Source organism: Siphateles boraxobius, unplaced genomic scaffold (genome assembly GCF_051911475.1).
Source record: "Siphateles boraxobius isolate OS27281-9 unplaced genomic scaffold, OSU_SipBor_1 119, whole genome shotgun sequence".
NCBI classification, from domain to species: Eukaryota; Metazoa; Chordata; class Actinopteri; order Cypriniformes; family Leuciscidae; genus Siphateles; species Siphateles boraxobius.
The window spans coordinates 1,410,933-1,432,532 of record NW_027508721.1 but is presented as its reverse complement, the minus strand read 5'-3'; the positions used below and the strand labels follow the sequence as shown (position 1 = coordinate 1,432,532).

At 35.9% G+C, this 21,600-nt stretch overlaps 2 protein-coding genes across 2 annotated transcripts in view; one reads left to right on the top strand and one right to left on the bottom strand.

Annotated features, from left to right (window-relative positions):
• The window catches only part of LOC143711855 (multiple PDZ domain protein), a 62,706-nt gene extending 57,284 nt beyond the window's left edge, over positions 1-5,422 (top strand). Inside the window, 9 exon segments of the mRNA XM_077203938.1 lie at positions 2-149; positions 249-311; positions 1,603-1,651; positions 1,736-1,779; positions 1,888-1,998; positions 3,234-3,338; positions 3,457-3,566; positions 4,583-4,706; positions 4,910-5,422. Coding sequence (XP_077060053.1) covers positions 2-149; positions 249-311; positions 1,603-1,651; positions 1,736-1,779; positions 1,888-1,998; positions 3,234-3,338; positions 3,457-3,566; positions 4,583-4,706; positions 4,910-5,074 — 919 coding nt within the window. The 3' untranslated portion in view covers positions 5,075-5,422.
• Positions 5,423-7,874: 2,452 nt separating this feature from the next.
• rfc1 (replication factor C (activator 1) 1) lies at positions 7,875-20,278 on the bottom strand. The gene is made up of 24 exons (XM_077203667.1): positions 20,163-20,278; positions 19,479-19,586; positions 19,220-19,286; positions 18,822-18,923; positions 18,390-18,697; positions 18,225-18,299; positions 17,821-17,898; positions 17,231-17,563; positions 16,939-17,046; positions 15,794-15,973; positions 15,540-15,644; positions 14,496-14,883; positions 13,705-13,814; positions 13,389-13,503; positions 13,187-13,275; positions 12,459-12,596; positions 11,933-12,028; positions 11,725-11,823; positions 11,463-11,617; positions 10,797-10,914; positions 10,384-10,529; positions 10,061-10,274; positions 9,668-9,850; positions 7,875-8,631 (listed from the first exon to the last, which is right to left on the bottom strand). Exons 1-24 carry the CDS (start codon positions 20,163-20,165, stop codon positions 8,536-8,538), a joined length of 3,414 nt encoding a protein of 1,137 aa, XP_077059782.1. The 5' UTR covers positions 20,166-20,278; the 3' UTR covers positions 7,875-8,535.
• Between the last annotated feature and the right edge of the window lie 1,322 nt (positions 20,279-21,600).

Genomic DNA, 21,600 nt, shown 5'->3' with positions numbered 1-21,600 from the left:
GGAATGACACTGGAATCTTTGTGTCTGAGATAACAAGGGGAGGGGTTGCAGACTTGAATGAAAGACTGTTGCTAGGTGACCAGATTTTGTCTGTGAATGGGGAGGACATTCGAGCTGCATCACAGGAATACGCCAGCGCACTACTGCAGGTGCACCCAAACACACTTCACTCATGAATACAGTAATTAATGCATTTCTTTCATATTCATAATAGGACTAATTATGTCCTCTCCGTGTGTGTGTTGCAGAGCTGTAGTGGCTCTGTGTTGTTGGAGGTGGCGCGCTTTAAAGCTTTATCATATGGAGATAAGGTAAACGCATTACACAAGACATTATGGATTATTCCTGCTATGCATTGAACTCTCTGATCTAAAACAATAAATAATATATATATATATATATATATATATATATATATATATATATATATATATATATATATATATATGTGTTATAATTTAAGAAAATATTTCTATTAAAAATATGCTCTGTTTTAAGTTCAGGCCATAAATAAACAAAATTAATAACTTTTTACAACAAAAATGAACCATCACTGAACTTACTTAAGATGGACAATTACGCTATTTTCTTCTGATCTGCTGTACAACTTAAACAAACTTTGTTGCATTATTTTCCTGTTATCACTGTAAAGCTGCTTTGAAACAATTTGTATTTTTAAAAAGCGCTATATAAATAAAGGTGACTTGACTTGTCAATGGCAAAAAAAAAAAACTCCCAACAGAATTGAAATAAAAAGTTTTAGTTAGCCATTACTCAGTGACTTTGAGTTGACATTAGGGTGACATTAACTTTTTTTTGTTAATGTTGATATATTCAACCATCTTTTGCTGTTGTTTTGTTATCCGATTGTTAGAATTTTTTCAAACATGGTGGAGTTAGACCAGCTGATACCACAAAAAGACTAATATGATAATTAGATATTAGAATACATTGTATATCTACATTGTAATAACTAATATAAAAAAAATTGTGAGTTTGAGGTCAGTAAGATTTGTTTTGTTGTTGAAATAATTTAATACTGTAATTCAGCAAGAACGGATTAAATTGACTAAAAGTAACAAAGACATTTATAATGTTACAAATGATTTCTACTTCAACTTTCTATTCTCAAAATAATCCTGAAAAAAAAAACTTATATCATGATTTCCATAAAAATATAAGCAGCACAACATTGATAATAATAATAAATGTTTCTTGAGCACCAAATCCACTTTTGAATGATTTCTGAAAGATCATTTGACACTGAAAACTGAACTAATGGATGTTGAAAATTCAGCCTTGCTATCACATAAATAAATGATATTTAGAAAAATCATTTATTTATTTTGTTTTTTTACATTTTTACAGTGTTTTTGATCAAATAAATGCAGCATTAGTGAGCACTTGGTGAGCCTTCCTTCATTAAAAAAATCTCACCTACCCCAAATCTTTTGAATGCTAATGTATCATGGAGATTTAAGTATGCATACCATACACATGCCATACAATATTTACAGCACACAAGCACAACTTATCAGATCTACACAGTGCGCAATCTATAGGCAGTGTTTGAGAGTCAGTGTTCTATTTTTGTTGTGGCAGGTGGGCGAGGTGGACGTCCCTCTTCTCTCCTCTCTCTGCACATATGACTGTAAGAGTGTCTGTCACATGATAATTATTCACTATTCAGTTCTATTCATCAGTACCATCAATGAGTTTTCATCTTTTTCCACAGCTTTGGACGGGAACGTTGACATCAGAACTGTCACCGTTCAGAAGGTTGGTTTGGTTTTCTAAGCACTTTTAATGCAGTAATTTAAGGCATGTTGATGCAGTAACTGTATGATCCAGTAGTAAATGTATAAGGTTGGTATGATTCTGTCCCAGCATGAGTGTGAGTCTGTGGAGTTGAGATTGAGGGAAACACTGGGAGATCCAATGATTTACATCTCCAACCTGGACCCTACCACACCTGCAGCACGCTCAGGACTTCTGCAGGTAGAGAGAGAATGAGAACGCTTGAGTCTTTGTGGGAATTGGGCCTGAAAGCATTTTGGGCAACATGAGTTTAAGTCCCAGCTTTTGGTTCTTTCCCAGTCTCTTTTCCCTTTTTCTCTTTCTGTGCACAGACATTTCTGTGTAGAGACATTTCCTGGAATTTCTCTGTACACCCTGAAAAATAAAGGTTCCGGCATCTGCGGTTCCATGAGAAACCTTTAAAATCCATGGAAACTTTCCATTCACCTAAAGGTTCTTAATAGTGGAAAAAGTACTTAAGATTGTTAAAACTTTCTTCAAACCAAGAAAAGAGACAGACTCTTTCATGTTCCTTTATGAACTTTTCACTGAAACGTTCTTCATTGACACAAAAATGGTTCTTCTATGGTATCTCTGAAAAAAAAATTTTTTTTGAAACCTTTATTTTTAAGAGTGGACTATCCCAATAAACCCCATCTATGTATCATCTTTTTACTCTTTTAATTCATTTTATAACTGTATCGTATATCTCATTTAATTTATTTTCAATAACTGTTTTAATTTTCCTTGCTTTTATTTTGTGATTATTTTAATTCCTTTCTGTAAAGCACTTTGAATTGCCATAAATGTGCTAAATAAACTTGCCATGCCTAAAGGCAAAAATACCAACAAATTATTTCCAAAAAAAGAGAAAGTGTTGATCATCGTAAACCTCAAGATATACATCAAACTGTATGTACACTAGCATTTGGAACTTTGGGCTCAGTAAGTTTTTATCCATGCATAAAATTGATTAAAAGTGACAGTAAAGACATTTATAATGTTACAAAACATTTCTTTTTAAATAAATGCTGTTCTTTTAAACTGTTCGTCAAAGAATCTTGAAAAATTTACATTTTTAAACACGTTAAAACAGAAAACAGTTTTTTTTAAATTGTAATCATATTTCACAATATTACCATTTTACTGTAATTTTGATCAAATAAAAGTAGCCTTGAGCGTTAGAGACCAATGACCAATAAACCAATCAAAAGTTGACTCCGAACTTCTGAATGACTTCGAACTTCCTAAAACAAGCTACTTTTCATACCAGTTTTATTTTATATTACATACTAGTTTATCAAACAAATAACTGGTACTACTACTACAAAAAACAAAAAACGGGGGGGGGGGGAAACACCAAACTGAATACCCTACTAACAACAACCCACTATCTTCAAAAATAAATAAATAACTGAATTGAATTGAATTTTCAGTTGGGTGCCAGAGTCATCAGCATTAACGGTACATCAACAGAAAGTCTCTCAGTCACTGAGGCAAGTTCCCTCCTGAGAAACAGCAGCGGAGCCGTCACACTGCAGGTGTGTATCATCAGACACATATCAAATCATTTCAGATACAAAACATAATCAAATGTTCAATCATTGTACACAGAGCTCATCTTTCCATGAATGTCACACTCTGTGTGTTTGATTAAAGGTGATGCCAAGTGGCTGTGCAGATGGAGCTAGCTTCAGTAAAGATCGCTCATCTTTAATTCACTCCTCACCTGGACTCGCAGAAAATGACTCTACCCTGAACCACCAGAGGTACGAGAAATAAATATTTATAGTTTCCAATATAGAAACTGCCAAACTATAGTCCTATTTTATTGGCAATAGTCTCATAAATAATTAAGATAATGGATACTTTTCACATTTCCAAGGTTCTCAGAAGTGGATGTCGTCATAGTTCTATAGTGGTGAACAGGAGCAAATATAATTTTTAGGTTTCCATAAAGATGTTAAATTTGCCGTCACTCCCTCAGCTATTGTATTAGAAACACCTTCGCAGCAGTGTTAGTTTTTTTTTACTGTATATTACTGTATTTTTGGTGAGCATTCTTTCATTTGGGTACAATCAAATTTATTTCATATTCCATCTAGGGCACTTGGTACCGCTGATCTATACATTAAATTGTAGAAGTTAAAAACAAACAATATCCCAAATTATATTTATTCACCCATTATTCATATGTAAAGAACTCCAAAAAGATTTAGAAAGTAATTTTATTTAACTGCGAGCTGTGCCTCAGTTTGCTTTCATTTTCGTTCAATATTACACTTTCTATCTGAAAAGTTTCATCACTAAAATTAATGCGGCCCAGGACAATTTTTTTATGTGTGAGTCACTGGAACAAATGAGTAGTTTATATCATACAGAACCTTTAGTCAACTATGCTCACATTATGCTGACGATGGCTCTGATTTATGCTAGCATTTAAGATTTATTACTGGTTTCATCCCAACGCTGCCTTCAATGAGTCCATGAAATATATTAAAATTGCCCTTTTTACTGAAATGTCTGCTTGTGGATATTTCGGAGCAAGTGTGCGAGTGCAGTTCTTTAAAGCCGTGAGACTCTAGAGTCAGCAGAATTCTACACATAGATAAAGGACTTCCCCTCAGGGCACCCAGACTATTCAGACAACCCTGTTCAATAGAAGTGTTATGCTTGCTTTTTTCACTTAACTGCACTAAGAGATTAATCTTTGCCCTGTTTTCCAGTAGGGTGTCTCTGAAAAAAAAAGGGGTTTAATTCTATTTGTCTGTTGTGTGTGTTTAAGTTCTCCTCAGTTCCAGACTGTCACTCTTGAACGTGGCTCTGCTGGGCTTGGCTTCAGTATTGTAGGAGGATTTGGCAGTTCCCATGGTGACTTGCCCATCTATGTCAAGAACATATTTCCCAAGGTACACAAGAAAGAGACACTGCCGTTGAGTTGCCTTGAGTAAATATATTGACTGCAGTGAGCCACAGAGATCAATACATATCCAAACACACGTTCAGTTTGCAAGGATTGCGGCATGTGCACGACATAGAGTCCTCTGACTGAGAAAGGAATGTTATTTGTGAATTTGAGCGTGAAGCGTATGTGACAGTGCTGTTTCCACAGGGAGCTGCGGTGGAGGACGGGCGTCTGTGTCGCGGGGATCAGCTGCTGACAGTAAACGGACAGAGTCTGAAGGGTGTCACTCACTCCGAGGCTGTCGAGCTCCTTAGACAAACCAGCGGGACGGTTACTCTACAAGTACTTCCAAAAAGACTACCAACATGCTGATAATGTCACACAATGTCACTTTCCCTTGTCGTGACGATTCTTAGACCTCAAGGAGGAGATGCATGATTGATTGTTAAACACAGAGGGAGACAGATTCTGCAAGCTGTATTTCTCAGAAAACATCTCCCAAAATTGCAACAAAAAAAAGTATTTCAGATAAAATGTGAATCTAAATAGTGTGTAAAGTGGGAGAAGCCAATAGAGACTAGTGCTAAACCAGTGGTTCTCAACCAGGGGGCTGCAGGGTGGCATATTATTAATATTTTTTTTATTTAAATAACATTATTAATATATTAAATGGGTCATGAACTGCATTATTTTATAATGTTTCCTGGGGTGCACTTATAATGTTAGTATGATTTTTACATAAAAAACTGTCATTAGAAATGAAAGACATTTTTCCTAGCCTGATTTTAGCCCTCTGATTTGAACGTTCTGTCTAAAAAAATTTGCTATGAGACTTCAGTGTAAACGCAAAACATCGTAAACATCTTTGCAAGTGAAATAGCTGAGTATCACATGTGGAACTCCCTCAAAAACATTCAGCACATTTTTACTATTACAGCTCTCAAAGTTAACTAATCGTGAAAAGTGTTGATTATAGCATTATATTTAGATTGTAAAATGTTGCAGTGGATGAGCATTGTAGCCGATCACAGACATGTTGAGTAAATGAATAAACTAGTGATTCTTCGCATTGTATACCCTTTTCCTTGTTTGTTATGTCGCTTTGCCCGGTTTATAAAATGTGCTATTGTTGATCTCACTTCATAAAATTGATCTGTCGATTGTTGTTCTAATGTAATCTGGTTGTATCATAGCAATGCCAATAATTTATTATTAGCCTTTTATTATTATGAATGCAGAACATGAATCATTACAACTTGTTTCTGCACTCTCGCGAATGGTTTCATCATAACTAAAAGTTCAAACTTTTAAAAAAGAGATTCGTTGATTCTAACGTTTTGGCGAGAGTCCAGAACTCAGTCGATGATAAACTCGCGCTGTTTGAGTGACAGCTCAAGCGATTGTAAAGGGAGCGTTCTTTGATCGCTTTCTATATATAACTTAATCACAGTTTAAATAACAGTTTATTTTCATCCTAATAAGAGAAACAATGTGAAGTTGACCATTTATTCACTGGTTTGATTTGCTGACACAGATAAAGAACTTCTGACTGTACATGAATCAATAGGCTAACGTTACATATCAGAAATCACTGGTCACGGATCAGGCTTTAGAATTAACACAGTTACTTACATGTTGTTGCATTACTGTCGAGTCCATATCGTAAAAACAAAGCCTGCACCGAAATTGCAAATGATTTACCAAATAATCTACAGTGAAATGTACAGAATACGTTAGCATTAGGATAGTCTGGAAGGTATTTCAGTCCAGTAATCCTATGCTTTCCTCACTTTGTCATCTCACTAACACGCCAGTGGGCAATGAAGTAGTAGGCGTTTATTATATGTATTTTTAGTTACCCTTTATTTAACCAGATAAAACTTTCTGAGATTAAAAAATCTCTTTTACAGAAGTGACCTGGCCAAGATGAGCAACACAACATTATCAAAAAAAGTAGGCGTTGATTTTCTCTTTCATCTATCTATGACGTCATAAATTGGCACATTCCACTAGCACTGATCTATATAGAATGACTATATTCTATATAGATCAGTGTCCACTAGTCATTTTCTGAGATTGGTTTCCAATAAAAGCTGTTTTTGGACTAACAAGGAAGTTTTCAGTTCTGAAACTTATAATGACCTCTTATATGTCAAAAGCTCAAGGAAGATTGGATTTCTCAATTCATGACCCCTTTAAATCTTAATTGATTTAAAAAGCATACAATCAAAATGAAACTGGAAAAATTGTCTTTTCTCTCAATAAATGTTTTTATTGAGGAACAGCTCAAGAAACTAGAAACTTTAAATTGTGGATAATTTATCCTCATCAAACAGGTTGAGAACCACTGTGCTAAACTATGAGTCTTTGACATACTACATATCAGCTGTCTTTTTGTACTTTAGATTTGTACCATTGTACATTAATTTTCAGTCTTCAGTATGAGTTATATAAATATAACTGGCATAGCTTATGGCATAACTAACAATGAGAGCTCACATTAAGCATAATTATTTGTAAGACTGGTTCAGTTAGACATTTAGGTTACATAAATCATGCAAAAAAATGTCTATGAAACTATTTAAAGCAAGACTGATATTATAAAAGTATTTTCTGACTGTAACCCAGTAATGAATCATAAACATTGTGTTTGTATATGTTGTCAGATGCATTACATGTAAATCAGCACTTCACTGTGTCCGTTAGAATGACATTCAACTACTGTATTTTCAACATTCAACATTTTTTCTACTGTAAATTTACCTGTATACAAAATACATCATTTTATTGCTGTAAATAATTGTCTATTAAAGCCTTCATGTTAGACTAACAATTAAGTACTGAAAATATTCTGCAATTTTAAGTACTGTTAAATAAAATACCTGGACCTATGTACTGTTGTTTACCCAGATACTATATATATATATATATATATATCAGTAATTAATCTGTTTACAATTCTGCGCCACAACCATATGATCAATACTTGTGATTTGCATCATCAAGAATCATGGAGATAATTAGGTCCCACTTTATATTAAGTGGCTTTAAGTACTATGTACTATAGTCAACACAATAAGTACATTGTTCTTATTTTTCGATGTAAGTACATAGTACTTAAAGCCACTTAATATAAAGTGGGACCGATAATGATGACAAAACACAATAAATCTCTACAACATAATTCTTGTTTTAATTTTTGATATAGCACACATTAAGTCATTTACAGAATAACCTCTATAACACTCTATAAATCTAGATCCCACAGTGCTGCCATAGAAAACATTAAGAAATGTATTATTTATATATCTGCAAGTATTCAAAGTAACAAAGGAAAAAAGCAAATATGACAGATACATATTTACATTGTGATCACTAAGCTGACATGCAGCAAAGTACAGTGGGTGTCCACATCTTTAGTGGAAGAGGGTGTATAATTGTGAACAACAGAAGGTAATATATTAAAATGCTCATGTATTTTGTCATGGGTGTTACATGAGTGAGATGACATTAAGTGCCCTTAATACTGTTTACCTTTAAGATGAATATAGCTTTAACGTCATGTGTTAACAGTTTGATGCATGTGTCAAGTCTGATATGCTTGATGAATTGTGAACCATATAATGACTTCTGTGAAAATGTGTGGTCCACCCCCAGCGCCTGGTCCCTCTGCTGAAAGCAGCTTAAGCTGAGTGATGGCTTTCAGGAAGTGCACGAGTATGACTCACAGACAAAAAAAGTTCTGTTTATAGAGCTGATGTCATTCAGCCACTCACATCTTTATGAAAGCAGAGAGTGTGAGGGTTTCTGTCTCAGACCCTCCTATGTTTATCTCAGTTCTTGGCCTTTCCTTTACCCCTGCCTTTCCCCTTCCCAGAAGCCCCTGGTTTCTCTAGTTTGACGTCTTTTGCTGGTTTGGCTTTCTTCTGCTGTAAGAGTGAAGAAAAAAAAAATCTGGTGAATAACGGTGTAGCATTTTGAGTGATTTATAATGGAAATTTGCCTATATGTAGGCGCTGATGGAATATGAAGGCTACTTCTGCATTTTCTGTGCTGATTTTGGGAAAAGGTGTGGAATTCTGTACAATAAATTTGAACATGGTAAAATATGCTATTATTACACTCATAAGAGTGTAGTACTCTAAATTGTGCTGTACACAATAAAATTTGCCAAAATGTTTAATAAGTTACATGTAGTCTCACAATGATGGGTGTTTGAATTCTGTGGGTTCTGTGAGTTCTGAACCACTTGCAACAAACTATACTTGTTTGAAAGGATAGTTCACCCCAAAAGGAAAAAAACGTCATCATTTATCACTCAAGCTCACCCTCATGTTGTTCCAAGCTTTCTCTTTAAATTATTATGACTCCTCTGAAGCCATAACAGATCCGTTTCTCAACTCACTGACTATGAACAAGTCACAGTGGTTTAAGAAGATTTGGAATATAGAGCAATAGACAGCAACTTCTATGGTGCTTTTGTGACCTCTTTTAATGCCTGAAAGCTTCAGTCTCTTTGTAATTGCATGAAAAAGAGTGGAGATTCTTCAAAAATTCACCTTTTAAGTTCCAAGAAACAAGGGAAGTCATACAGGTTTGGAACAATATGATGACGTAAGCGCTGAAAGCCTACATTAAATCTGATCATTATACAAAGCGATCATGTCTCTTCAGGATTTAACCACTTACGGATGGATTACATTTTTTGAAGCATCAAAGTTTTGGATGAGTTGACTTTAAATGGAAGGACAGAAATCTAAACTTCATTAAAAATAACTTCATGAGATTCGACAAATGAACAAAAGTGAAACAACATCAGGCTGAGAATTGATGACATCATTTACATTTTTGGGTGAATTATGCCTTTAAAGTGTTCTCCAAATGAGATGTTATTAAGTTAACATGATTGGAAAACTGATATACAAGTCGAAATGAAAGCTACTGGATTGCTGTTTTGATATCTACCTTGATCATTGCATCTCTGGTAAGCCCATCATCTTCTTCCTCTTCCTGGGCCTGAGATTCATTGTCAAGCTCTCCTACAAGCTCAGGGTCAACAGCACCTTTACGGCTTTTCTTAACCACTTGTAAGGAGTACGGCATAAGATGGGATTCCTTATTGTAGGCTCTTGTAAATGCAGCTTTCACCTGCAGAAAGGGAAAAAAACGGAGCTGATGGGGATAAAGTGTGGCATACAGCACCTCCAGATGTTTTTCTGTTAAAACACAATTAACTCAGATGGAGCAGGCATCTGTCAAAGCAATGAACTGTCAACTGGACCACCGGTTTTTCTTGTCCTGGAGGATAACTCTACAATATGCTAAGAAAATCACACACACACACACACACACACACACCTTGGAGTCTAGCTTAGAATAAGGATCCGGCTGTCCGCCCCATGTGCTGATCTCAATCATGTTATCAACATCCTCTTTAATGATGTCATAATCATCCATGAGCTTCACGCTCTGATTGGCTCCTTCTGAACCTTGGGACTGAAGAGGCTCTAATATTGCGGAGCGCAAATATGGCAGGTAATCCAGATTTATTGCTTCCTTACTACTTAACGTCCTGCAGGATAAGAAATAGGCAAGCTTTTAAGAAAGCGAAAATGAGGTTTAAAGACTTCATACTTCAGACATGGAGGAAAAGAGAGGGAGAGAAAAGTGTGTTTTCTCACTTTAGGCTCATGTGTGAAGCCAGCTCCTGTATGATGCGGCTGTGTTTGCCAGCTGATGAGAACTTGCCCAACCAGCTGGGAAAGGTTGGAAACTGACTCATATAGCCACGCATCAGTTCCCCCGGCAACACGCTTGCATAAATTGCCTGGAAATAAATACACACGGATATATGAAAAACCTTAGATTGTTTTCACTGATCTATGCAAAACTACTATGTAAACAAGTTTTGTAATATGTTGAAAATCAGTGCTGTAATATGACTTTATTCATCTTTTCTGCCTCACAAAATGTAATTTTGAAAATGGACACTTCAGGGCCTGATTTTTTTTTGAGCTGCTACAGCATGTAAAGATGTCGACCGAGGATTTGTACGTCAACACTGATGAGAAGACAATGGCTGGAAGTATGTTACCTGTGTAGGAAGCAGAGACCAGGTCTGTTTGGAACGGATCTGTTTGTCCACTAAATCTCCATCGCAAATGCTGTCAGCTGTTTTACTCAACAACACCAAATGATTCTTCAGATTTCCCCTGATAAACATCAAATGTCACAATTATACAATCATGCTTTCATCTGCAGTTAGAATAGACTTTTTAAAATCTTGCGAAACAAAAATGTCTTCAAAGTGTACAAGCTGTAACTGTTGGTGTGAGCTAAGGCTGACCGATACATAGAATATAAGAGATATTATTGCAAGAATTGTGCTGGCAAGATTCAATTTGTGAATATTGCAGTAATGTTAAAAGTTTAGCTTATTTTCTATAGACAAATTTATCTGTAAAATTTCAATTTTGTATGTCAAAATAGATCTGTGCATTAAGTATAAATACAAACTAATAGATCTGCCTTTGTTCTACATAATGTGTAATTTGTTTCTTTGTTCTTCAAAAAATCTAATTTTGTTTTATTCTGCATCCAACATTTTGTCTGTTCTATTCTCACTATGTATTTTTCATGGGGATCAAATTAAAAACACCTTTTTAAATGATCAGAGAGCAAATGTATTGAGATAAATATGGAATATCTTCATAATTTGGGAAAATATAGAGATCATCTATTGTGCATGTCTAAAACTCACCCTGCGGCAGCTGGTCGGACATGCAGGTAGTTTTCTTGGACAAATAGTGGTGCTAAAGAGTAGTCATGAAAGAAAAGGTCTGATTTGTCAATCAAAGACATGTGGGCGGTTTCTTCTCCTGAAGCAAACACCTTCCGGCACACATCAAACGGACCCTGCATAACAAAACACAGATATTGTCATTCTATACAGTCTACTCATGTCATCAATGAGCCCATGCTCATAAAGTGTCTATAATGTATTTAACAGTGTGCGCATGTACCAGTTTCATATCTTTCTTAGCGTTGTTAGCATCAGCTTTGGCCTGGTCATAGGTCATGACTTTGTCTTTAGCCGACCACATGCACAGATTGTGCAGGATCTAGATGTAGAAAAATATAATAACAAATGTTGCAGTGTAAAACACAGGCTTCTATAGTAGACACTGAACCAGTGATAAAAGTCAACAGATTTGTTTGTTAACATCATACCTGTCGAATATCCTGATTGGAAGCCAGGATTACTTCATTCAGTGCTGGGGGTGGGATTTTCAGACCCTCTTTGAAAGCTATGGACATCATAGCCCCCTGATTGGGCAAAAAGGCAGCTTAAACATTTTTTAAAAATTTACTAAAATAAGATTTTTGGGCTACACTTTTTAAGTTAAAGTGTCCTTGGTAAAGTGTAATTATACAAAGTACTGAGTAATAAACTAAAAACATGTACTACCTGTAAGTTTAACTGCTTGTAATTATGCATCATTTACGGTTATTATTACTATAGTAGGAACATGTAACAAGTGATGATACATTTTTCAGCAATGATATAAAGTAGGGTTTAAAAACAGTGAAAATCTGGGATTTATTTTAATATAATGTTTCTAAAGGATATGATGCAAAATCAATGAGAAATACTTAAGATTCTGCAATATTTCTAGTTCACTAATTAAATAAGCAAGTGTGTGACACAGATCAACAGTGATTGGATCTGACAATCATTTCAAATGCCAGTGAGTACCTTGATCTGCTCAACACGGGGTCTCTGAAACCGCAGGTCGTAGCAGTAGTTGGCCAGAGAGCGGATCTTCTGATGATTGCGGTCATTACACATGCAGATGATGGGAATCTTTGACTGCTTTATCAGACCAATCATCTCCTGTGTGGGTCAAAGGGCAAAGCACAAGTGTCAAGAACCACAATAACTCTCTGAATCCACTGGTGTTCACGGTTCAGAATAGCATAATACTCTTACCAAGACTGCACTATGTAATATATACACTGTGCAAAGTATGTACATTTTCTGTGTGCACAGAATACCCAGATGACCAACTCCATTTGCTCAAAATGAGCAGTATTCAACAGAGCTTACTGAATGGATTACTGTATTCCACATTGCAATGACTTGACCTTTTATTTCCTGTACAGCATAACTGCATGTCAAACTCCAAATTAACCAAATTCATAAATAAAAATTCCTAAATCACCATTTTTATTTGTATCTATGATACCAGGGCAATGAGAAGTAGAATTCTACAGTTTGAAACATTTATTGTGGACAAAGCCAACAGTTTCACATTCTATTTTTAAAAATTGTAGGCAATATATAATATATACTGAGCTAGTGCTCCATTCCACACAGCAACTGAACCCATAAGTATTTAAACACCATCATGACCATTTTTGCTCCTTGAGCACCACCTCTGGTAAAGAGAGATAATGCAATTGAATGTGAGTGTATATGTCTACCTGTATTCCTCCTCTGTCTTCATTTCCTGCCATCCCGTCCACCTCGTCCATTATGAGGACATGTTTACTGCTCACTGTCTGAGATGCACCTGACACCATTAAACACAAAAACATAATGTGTTTACATTATAATCACCAAGTTTAACTTCAAGCCATTTTACAGATGCTACCTGCTGAATTAGCTATTAATTAAGCTAATTACCGGTATAGAAGTTCTTAATGCTGGTGTTGTTGAGTGATTCTGCGATCACTTCCTTTAAGCTGTTCTTACTGCGGGTGCAGCTCGCATTCATCTCCACGTAGCTGTAACCCAACTCCTACAAGCACATATGGAACTCTATTAATGCTTAACCCAATGCAACGAAACTGTAAAACAGACACAGCAATTACAATCATTCACTAATGACTTAATCCTTGACCCAATGCTAAACACTTTAAAACGATTACACAGACTGTTTTTGAAACACACTCAAACTAAATGTTATGCTATATGTATTTACGAGTGAGACTGAACTGACCTCACAGACGAGAGCAGCAGTAGTGGTCTTCCCAACACCAGGAGGACCAGATAACAATGCAGCCTTAAATCCAGAACCATCATCTTTACTCCCAAACTTACCAAATTTGGCTGTTTCACAGAGAGAGAGAGAGAGAGAGAGAGAGAGAGAGAGAGAGAGAGAGAGAGAGAGAGAGAGAGAGAGAGAGAGAGAGAGAGAGAGAGAGAGAGAGAGAGACGCATGAACAATGACATTTGTGACAACAACAGCAAACAGTGCATTTGAATAAACACATTCTGTATGGTTGAAATGGCATGCACCATTAAAATAAATATTATGCTGTGACTGAGTGTAAAATCTGTCAGTGGTCAAGTCAAGTGCACTGCATTATAGGAAACTGGAAACTGTACTCTGGTTATATAATGGTAAAAGTAGAATTGATGTATTATAAGCATATAGAACTTGCATATACTGGTAGTATGCCGTTCCGGCACGGGTAGTTGACATGAATTGCTAAACTCTGTATAAACCATCTAAAACAACATTTACAATTCTTATCTTATACAATGAATAATATCTCATATTAATTGAGAGACTACATTAAGAGAAAATCAGTAGTACTTTACTACGGGACCATTTCATATAAACAAGTCAAGTTGAAAAACTATTAAAGATAAAAATAATATACAAATTTCCAAATCCATATTTTAACTTAAAATCTTTATGTTGATGATCATAGATTATACATTATGTCATCTACCTAAATCTAAACTGTAAAGTGAACACAGTAAGAACAAACTTTAAATACTGACGTGGTGCTTTTGTATTGCCGCTGTGATGTTTATGCCAGTTCTGTAACCAACGCAGAAGCTTGTTGGCACAACTCTGATCCCCTTGCTGTCCAATCAGGTTCTTCAGACTGCGGGGGCGGTACTTATCCACCCACAACAGGCTGCTCCCATCATTCGGTGGGGTAGAGTGGGATACAGGGGATGCTGCCTTGGTTTGATCATAGCTCAAACTCTTTTTGACCTCTGAACGAGAGGCCCCACGTGCTCCAGATTTAGAGGCAGAGCCAGGCTTAGACTTCCGCTCTGAAGGGCTTCTCTTGTTGGGACTGGGCCCTTGTGGTGTGGCCTTCTTGGCTGGAGGAGTGGGCTTGCCTCTAGAGTCTGGAGTCCTTGTTTTAGAGGATTTATTCTAGAATATTGAAGACAGACAGACAGCTCATCACAATATGGGGAAAAACAGACATACTTTGTATGTGTTATTTAGTTTTTCTGCAATATATATTGCGATATGAAAAAATACAGAACACTTTGACTAGATCAATTGAATAGCTATATTTGGAAATGATTATTGATTGGGGTGATTTCGTTAGGCAGTGCATAAAAACATTACTTTTTACATTTAAGTCTTTGTGGGTATGAACCATCTATTTAGGGCTTTTTGTTAAAACTTTAAACATTTGGGTGTTCAAAATAATGGTATACCAATATTCTGCCTAGATAAAAGGTTGAGGTTTTGATGTGAAAAGCACAAGGCTTTAAAAAAAAACAAGGTTGGATATTGGTAATGTAACTCAAAGTGTTAGTGGGTTCTTGTAAAGTGTGAACTTGTGTAAAAACACCCCTAAAAGTAAGCATGTCCATTAGCAATAGAGTCTTTTTTTTTTGTCTGGATGTCTCAGCAGTAGCAATACGACGCATATTCATATAAAATGTCACCCTTCACAGTATGACTATCGCATTAAGCCATATACCGCAATATCGATTTTATTTGGCTAAATATTGTGAGGCTCCAGTGGGCAGTGAGTGCAAGTGAAAGAACAGGAGGGTTGATGGGAGCTACTTTACCTCTGCCTCTGCCGCAATCTCGTATTTAGACTTCTTGCCTGGTTTAGTTCTTATGAGTTCCAACAACTCATCTTCATTAATGATCTTAGTGCCAAAACTCTCTGCCTAAAGGATAGACATTGAAGTTACATTAGCACATAATGTTATAGCTAAACAACTAAAAATTTTATTAAAAGGGTAATTTATAAAAACATTGAAAAAGAAACATACAGAACACTCAAGTTCGAATAAAGAGAAACAATAAAAATTAGGACCTTCTCAGTCTTGGAAACTCCACTGTCTCGTCCCAGAACAAGGTAATTGGTTTTACGGCTGACGTTTCCTGTGACTTTGCCACCATATCGCTCTATTAGTGACTTAGCATCATCCCTCTCCATAGACTCTAACACACCAGTCAACACAAACACACAACCCTCCAGGCAGTTCTCTGCTCCCTAAAACATGCACATAACATTGTTTAAGCAGCTTAAAGGGGCTATATGTAAGAATTTCCATGTATTAATCGCTTTTTTTATTGCCATTGTATAAACAGCTAGTATCGAAACTTTAAAAAAATAGGTCTTCCCCGACTTCCTAGGCTATTATGAAAGCATGTAGACTGATTTTTATGTGGAGAATGTTTTCCGGGAAAATCAAAAGGATTATGACGTTTACATGCCCAATAATTAGTTTTGCACAGCAAAACTAATTAAAACGTTTTTCCATTCCACTGCACTACTATTTTTGGAGTAGCATATCAAATTAATGAAAGTATGAAATATACAAAATCCTATAAAATCCTTTAGTTTAAACCTGCTCGTATAAATAGTCTTGATATAGTTGGCTATGTTTGTTTGATATTTGTTCTGAGAATAGACATGATTTTCTTTTCCTCACAGGAATTCCTCCACAACTACATCAAAGCAATTCTAAGAAAGCATTCTATGCGTTTGTTGTGTTTATATGTCAATCAAAATTTGAGCGCCATCCTCAGGCTAATTAACGCAAGGACATCTTCCTAAAGCGTGTCTGCATGAGTTCAGCGATTAGAATATATTATAGAGCTTACTAAATGTTTACCATAAAATAGCACTAAGACCCAGAATCTGCCCTACCTAAATGTCAGGAGCAACTATTGCTTCTAAGCGAAGAATGAAAAAGAAGTTCGCCGTGAGTATATCAGGGCCTTGAATCACGTTCAGTCTCTTGTACATTACAGAGTGTGTGCACGAGCGCAAGTACAGGCAATAGTTGCTGGCTGCAGTTCACTTAATGACCACTAGTGTCACTATCAACAGGAGTTTCTGAATTCTACATATAGCCCCTTTAAAGGTATAATTTGATTCCTGAAATATATTCATAAATAGCAATGAGACGATAGGCCTTCAGTTGTCAACATGAGTGGTTTAGGTGTTTTTACCTGTGGTACCTCTTTAGACCCAAGAGCTCGTGGTCCTTCTCTGTTCAGAAAGTTACGGTAGGCTGATGAATTTGCCCGTTTTTTCTCAAGATCCTCAGGACTTGTATTCTGAAATATTAGAGACAAAGGTTTTGCACACTAGAGGTTTTTTGCCATATTTATAGAAAAGTATTGTATAAATACAAAATAAAAACTTCATAAAATTTTTTTTTTGCAAATCTTACATTGTCATTTCAAATATCTTCTAATATAAAACAATCCTGCATTTAAGCAGCATATGCAAATTAAATACCTCTGGTTTTGTTGGTGAAGTTTTACTGGGTTCACTTTTAGGTGTGGAAATACTTCTTAATTTTGTCATTCCCATGGAAACACTTCCTGTTTTGGGCGTAGCTGCCTGCTCTGAGCTAGCTGGTGAGATGGGCTCTTTCTTAGGAGAGATCTTAATTTTCTTTTCACCCCTTTTCCTTTGCTCATCCTCTTCATCCTGTCGTTTTTTCATCTGAGCCAGTTTGGAGCTGGTCTTCACAGGACTTGATTTAGGTGATGGGTCTTTTTTAGGTTTGGTGTCTGAGGCAACTGCCTGAGAGCTGCTCTTGGAAGGGGAGAGAGAGTCTACCCGAGCCTAGGAAACAGACAGAAATGTGTAACAAACCAGAAAAAAACATGGCTTCGTTGGCCACACCATATGATTTTTGTGGACATTTGATTATGCAGACAAAAGGTCTTCAAATATTAATAAAGCAGTAAACTTGTTAAAATATTTTCGTGAAAGAATAAATTATGAATAACTACTTGCATGTGTATGTTTACTATGCATATTTAAATCAGAATGAGACACTGAGTTAAGACAAACTATAGACATGTATGCAGCTCACCAACCTTTTTTGGTAAGGGAGCTTCATCCAGCATGGCTAATGTTTTTGCAAATTCCTCATCTTCATGAATCTGCTTTTCCAACTAACACAAAAACACACACAAACAGGTTCTATGCACTACGCATATTTATACATACAGAAAATTAACAATTTCTCCATGATAATAAACTAGATATGAAAAATTGACTACATTAACATGCATTTTCAGATTACGGTATATTCTATATAAACCTTTATTCTGAAAAAGCTATTGTCATGAAGATTCACAATTGCATGCTCTTGTGGAAATCTCTTGTGCTTGATAATTAGTTCAATTCATTTTTAGTAATTCTGAATTATAATTCAGCTCATTAATTTCCATTCATGTCCTTGATTATAGAATATAATACTGTACATTTTTGAACCAACCTCAGTGTCTTCATCCATCTGAAGTTCTTTTGCAATGGCTTCATCACTGAGCGACTCATCAGTTTCCTGTGTGGGCTTGACGAGACCGAACACTGATGAGTTTGAATTTTACAACACATTAAGCACTCACGCAAACACACACTTCTATTCACTCTATCTACTCACTGCCTTCCTTTTGGCGCTGGTACTGGCCACCATTTTCTTCTCTGACCTCTGAACACTTGAGCTCCCAAAGAATGCCATTACTGAGGTGGGCTTCAGTTTAGGTGGGGTTGGTGTGACCTTTGTTGATACGGTGGGCTGAGAACTCTTCACACCTCCCTTTGAGATCGTGTTTGGGGCTTTGATTGGAGATTTATTAGGGGAAACTTTCGCTTGTTCTGCTTTTCCTGAATTTGAGACCTTCTTTTCTTTAGCTGTTCCATTTTCTTTGGGTTTGTGCTGTTTCAGAGTCACAAATGTATCATCTGAATCTGAAAAAATAAAACAAGGACAAAAAGACAAAAAAACAAAAAAAAGGAAAACTAATTGTGATATACACGTCATATTCACAGCATGATATTATACATGAGGCAATTTGCTCGCTGACTCCCTCACCAGAATCAGACACGAAAGTTATTGGTTGTTTCTTCAATGTGGGGGCAGGTGTCTCTTTAGTGCTCTTTTTGGTCTTCTTCTCCTTCTTGTCTTCCTCAGAGTCTAAAATAAGATGAGAGAAATATTTAAGATATCAGATTTCAAGACTGATGAAATTAAATGTTTAGTTTCTATTAAGTTAGATTATAAATTTTTTCCCAACTCATTATAGTACTGTATTTATTTACTTTAATGGAATTTGTATTCCAGACAATCAAGCACTTCCTTGCAACTCCCTGTTTGAAATCCCCTGGTCTAGGGTATTTTTTAAATCCTTAATAACCACCATGTCTTAACATAGTGAACAAAATGGTCATCATCATAATTGTACCAATACTTAATAAATGCTGTTTACAAACCTGAATCAATTATGACTCTTTTCTTTCGTTTTCCAGTGGGTTTTTCATCAGATTTGGGACTTTTGACCTAAAGCAAGAGAAAAAGAGTGATTGTATAACACTGCAGGATGCATTAAACATCAGCATGCAAATTCATGTTTATAAAGAGAATATGAGAATGAACTTATATTGTAGGTGCCATCTCATATTAATAGATATTGTACAATCACAGACCTTTCACGGAAACAAATGACAAATGTACATTAGACCTTTGTTGTACCTTAGTTTTTGATTTCTGTTTCTTCTTCTGTTCTTCATCAGTGCTGGTGCTTTCATTTGAAGGTTTGGGCGCCGCAGGTTTGGATGTTTGAAAAAACCTCCGGATGTCCTGAAAAATAAGTGATGTGAAAAATATACTATTAACATTGTATGCAGTTTTACATAAGTTGCATCACTGATAAAATAGGTTCTTAAACGCGCTGCGGAGAGCAACTACCATAGACACCCCAGGCTGAGTTTGTTCTGTTGCATGTTTACATTTCAAAGTTGACAATACCAAACAGGAAGCAGGTGTTTCGTTGATACCAAAAACACAAACATCTGTACTGTATTGTTCTACAGTAACGTTAACACAACAGCTCATATTGGCCAGTCTGTTGGGATACATTCGACTTGGACCGTTAAGTTCTCCACACTTTTTAAATGCTTAAATGTTGCTCGACCCAGACGTAAACAAATGCTCTCGTGATACTAAATGACGTAAACATGGGCTGCCAAGTTTATGAATAGCCTTTGTATGTTTTCTTCTTTTTGTAGCTCTGGTCAGTTAACAAGCACGTAACGTTAAGGCTGCAAGTTTGAGCTAACTGCTCTTTCTTTATCCAAACAGCCTTATTAACTGCATTGAGTTCGTCTCTGATCGCAGCATTTTTTATATAGATGGTGCATTAATAAGGCCACTCACCATTTTTGAGCATGTGTCAATACCGTTTCTTTATTTTTGGACAGATTGCGGGACAGTAGTGCTTCTCCGGTCCTCTTTGGCGCCAACGATACTCAACGAAGGCGCAGCGTGATGACGGAGCACAGATGGAGGAAGAGAGAGACAAACGCGCGGATCAGATTCGGCTAGCGTCTTGATACTCCACATTGTAAAATACAATAACAATTCAGTGCAACAAATAACAAATTAAATCATACTTAGAGGTATCGTATATGATTGTTGATAAAAAATATAATGCCTAATACCATTATTAGAAATTAATTTGAATGAAAACTGCTCTCTGTAAAGATGAAAATGACCCTGAAACTTTTTGACCCCAAACTATATGCAATCCTTGTGCGAGGGATCTCCATCCTCAAAATTTTAAAAGGCATATATTGTTTCTGTATAAAGATCAAATTTTTTTTAAAAAGAAAGAAAATTAATCACAATATTATTATTATGCTTTTTTTTTTTACTTTCCATTAGGTAAACAAGTGCATTTCTACACATAATAGCACATTACTGTTAGATGTATGTAAATATATATATATACTGTAATATATATATATATATATTACAGTTTTTCTAAACATTTCCAGACATTTTTTATGTTCTGGAATTTAAGTCTCCATAGTCTATATATGTATGTTCAAAACATAAATGTCATAAAATCATTTACAGATTATTTACGAAACATTGCTTTTCACCATAAATGATTAGCTAACAAACACAAATGTAACGTATTTTTTACCTGCACAATTTATTTGCTGTTATTTCAGTTTCCTGTTGAAAATTACTGGTCACACCAATCAGGCGCCATCATAATTCTCAATGTTTGAAAATTACTATTTGCACATTGTGTGTGTGTGTGTGTGTGTGTGTGTGTGTGTGTGTGTGTGTGTGTGTGTGTGTGTGTGTGTGTGTGTGTGTGTGTCTCCACCTCCGCTGTAGGTTAGGGAAATATCCACCTGGGTTAAGTAAAGCGTTTACATGCTGATCCCATTGAAGTTTACTTATTCTAGAGTAACCTGACTATTAGACCAGTGTCCATCTTCAATTTTGAACTGCCAACATTGCAAATAAAAGGTAATTCTTGAAGAATCAACAACAAGCTAGACCCCCGTGTTAAATGCGTAATGGTGACAAATCTAACCCTCATAAGGCATTCAGGGGCCAATTTGTCTTAGGTGAGTCAAAATTCTGTGACGTCATTTTAGTCTCATTCCTACACTTAAGTATGATTCATAAAAGTTTCTGTGTTAAGACATTCTCAGCTCCTAATTTATTTGAGAGTGCTAGGGAGCTATCCTAATTTAGTTTGAAGTAACAAGATGGCAGCAGTAAAGTGGAGACACTTTTTCCTATTATGATACAATGTACTGGAGTTATATGATGACAGGGAGTTAATAAAACAATA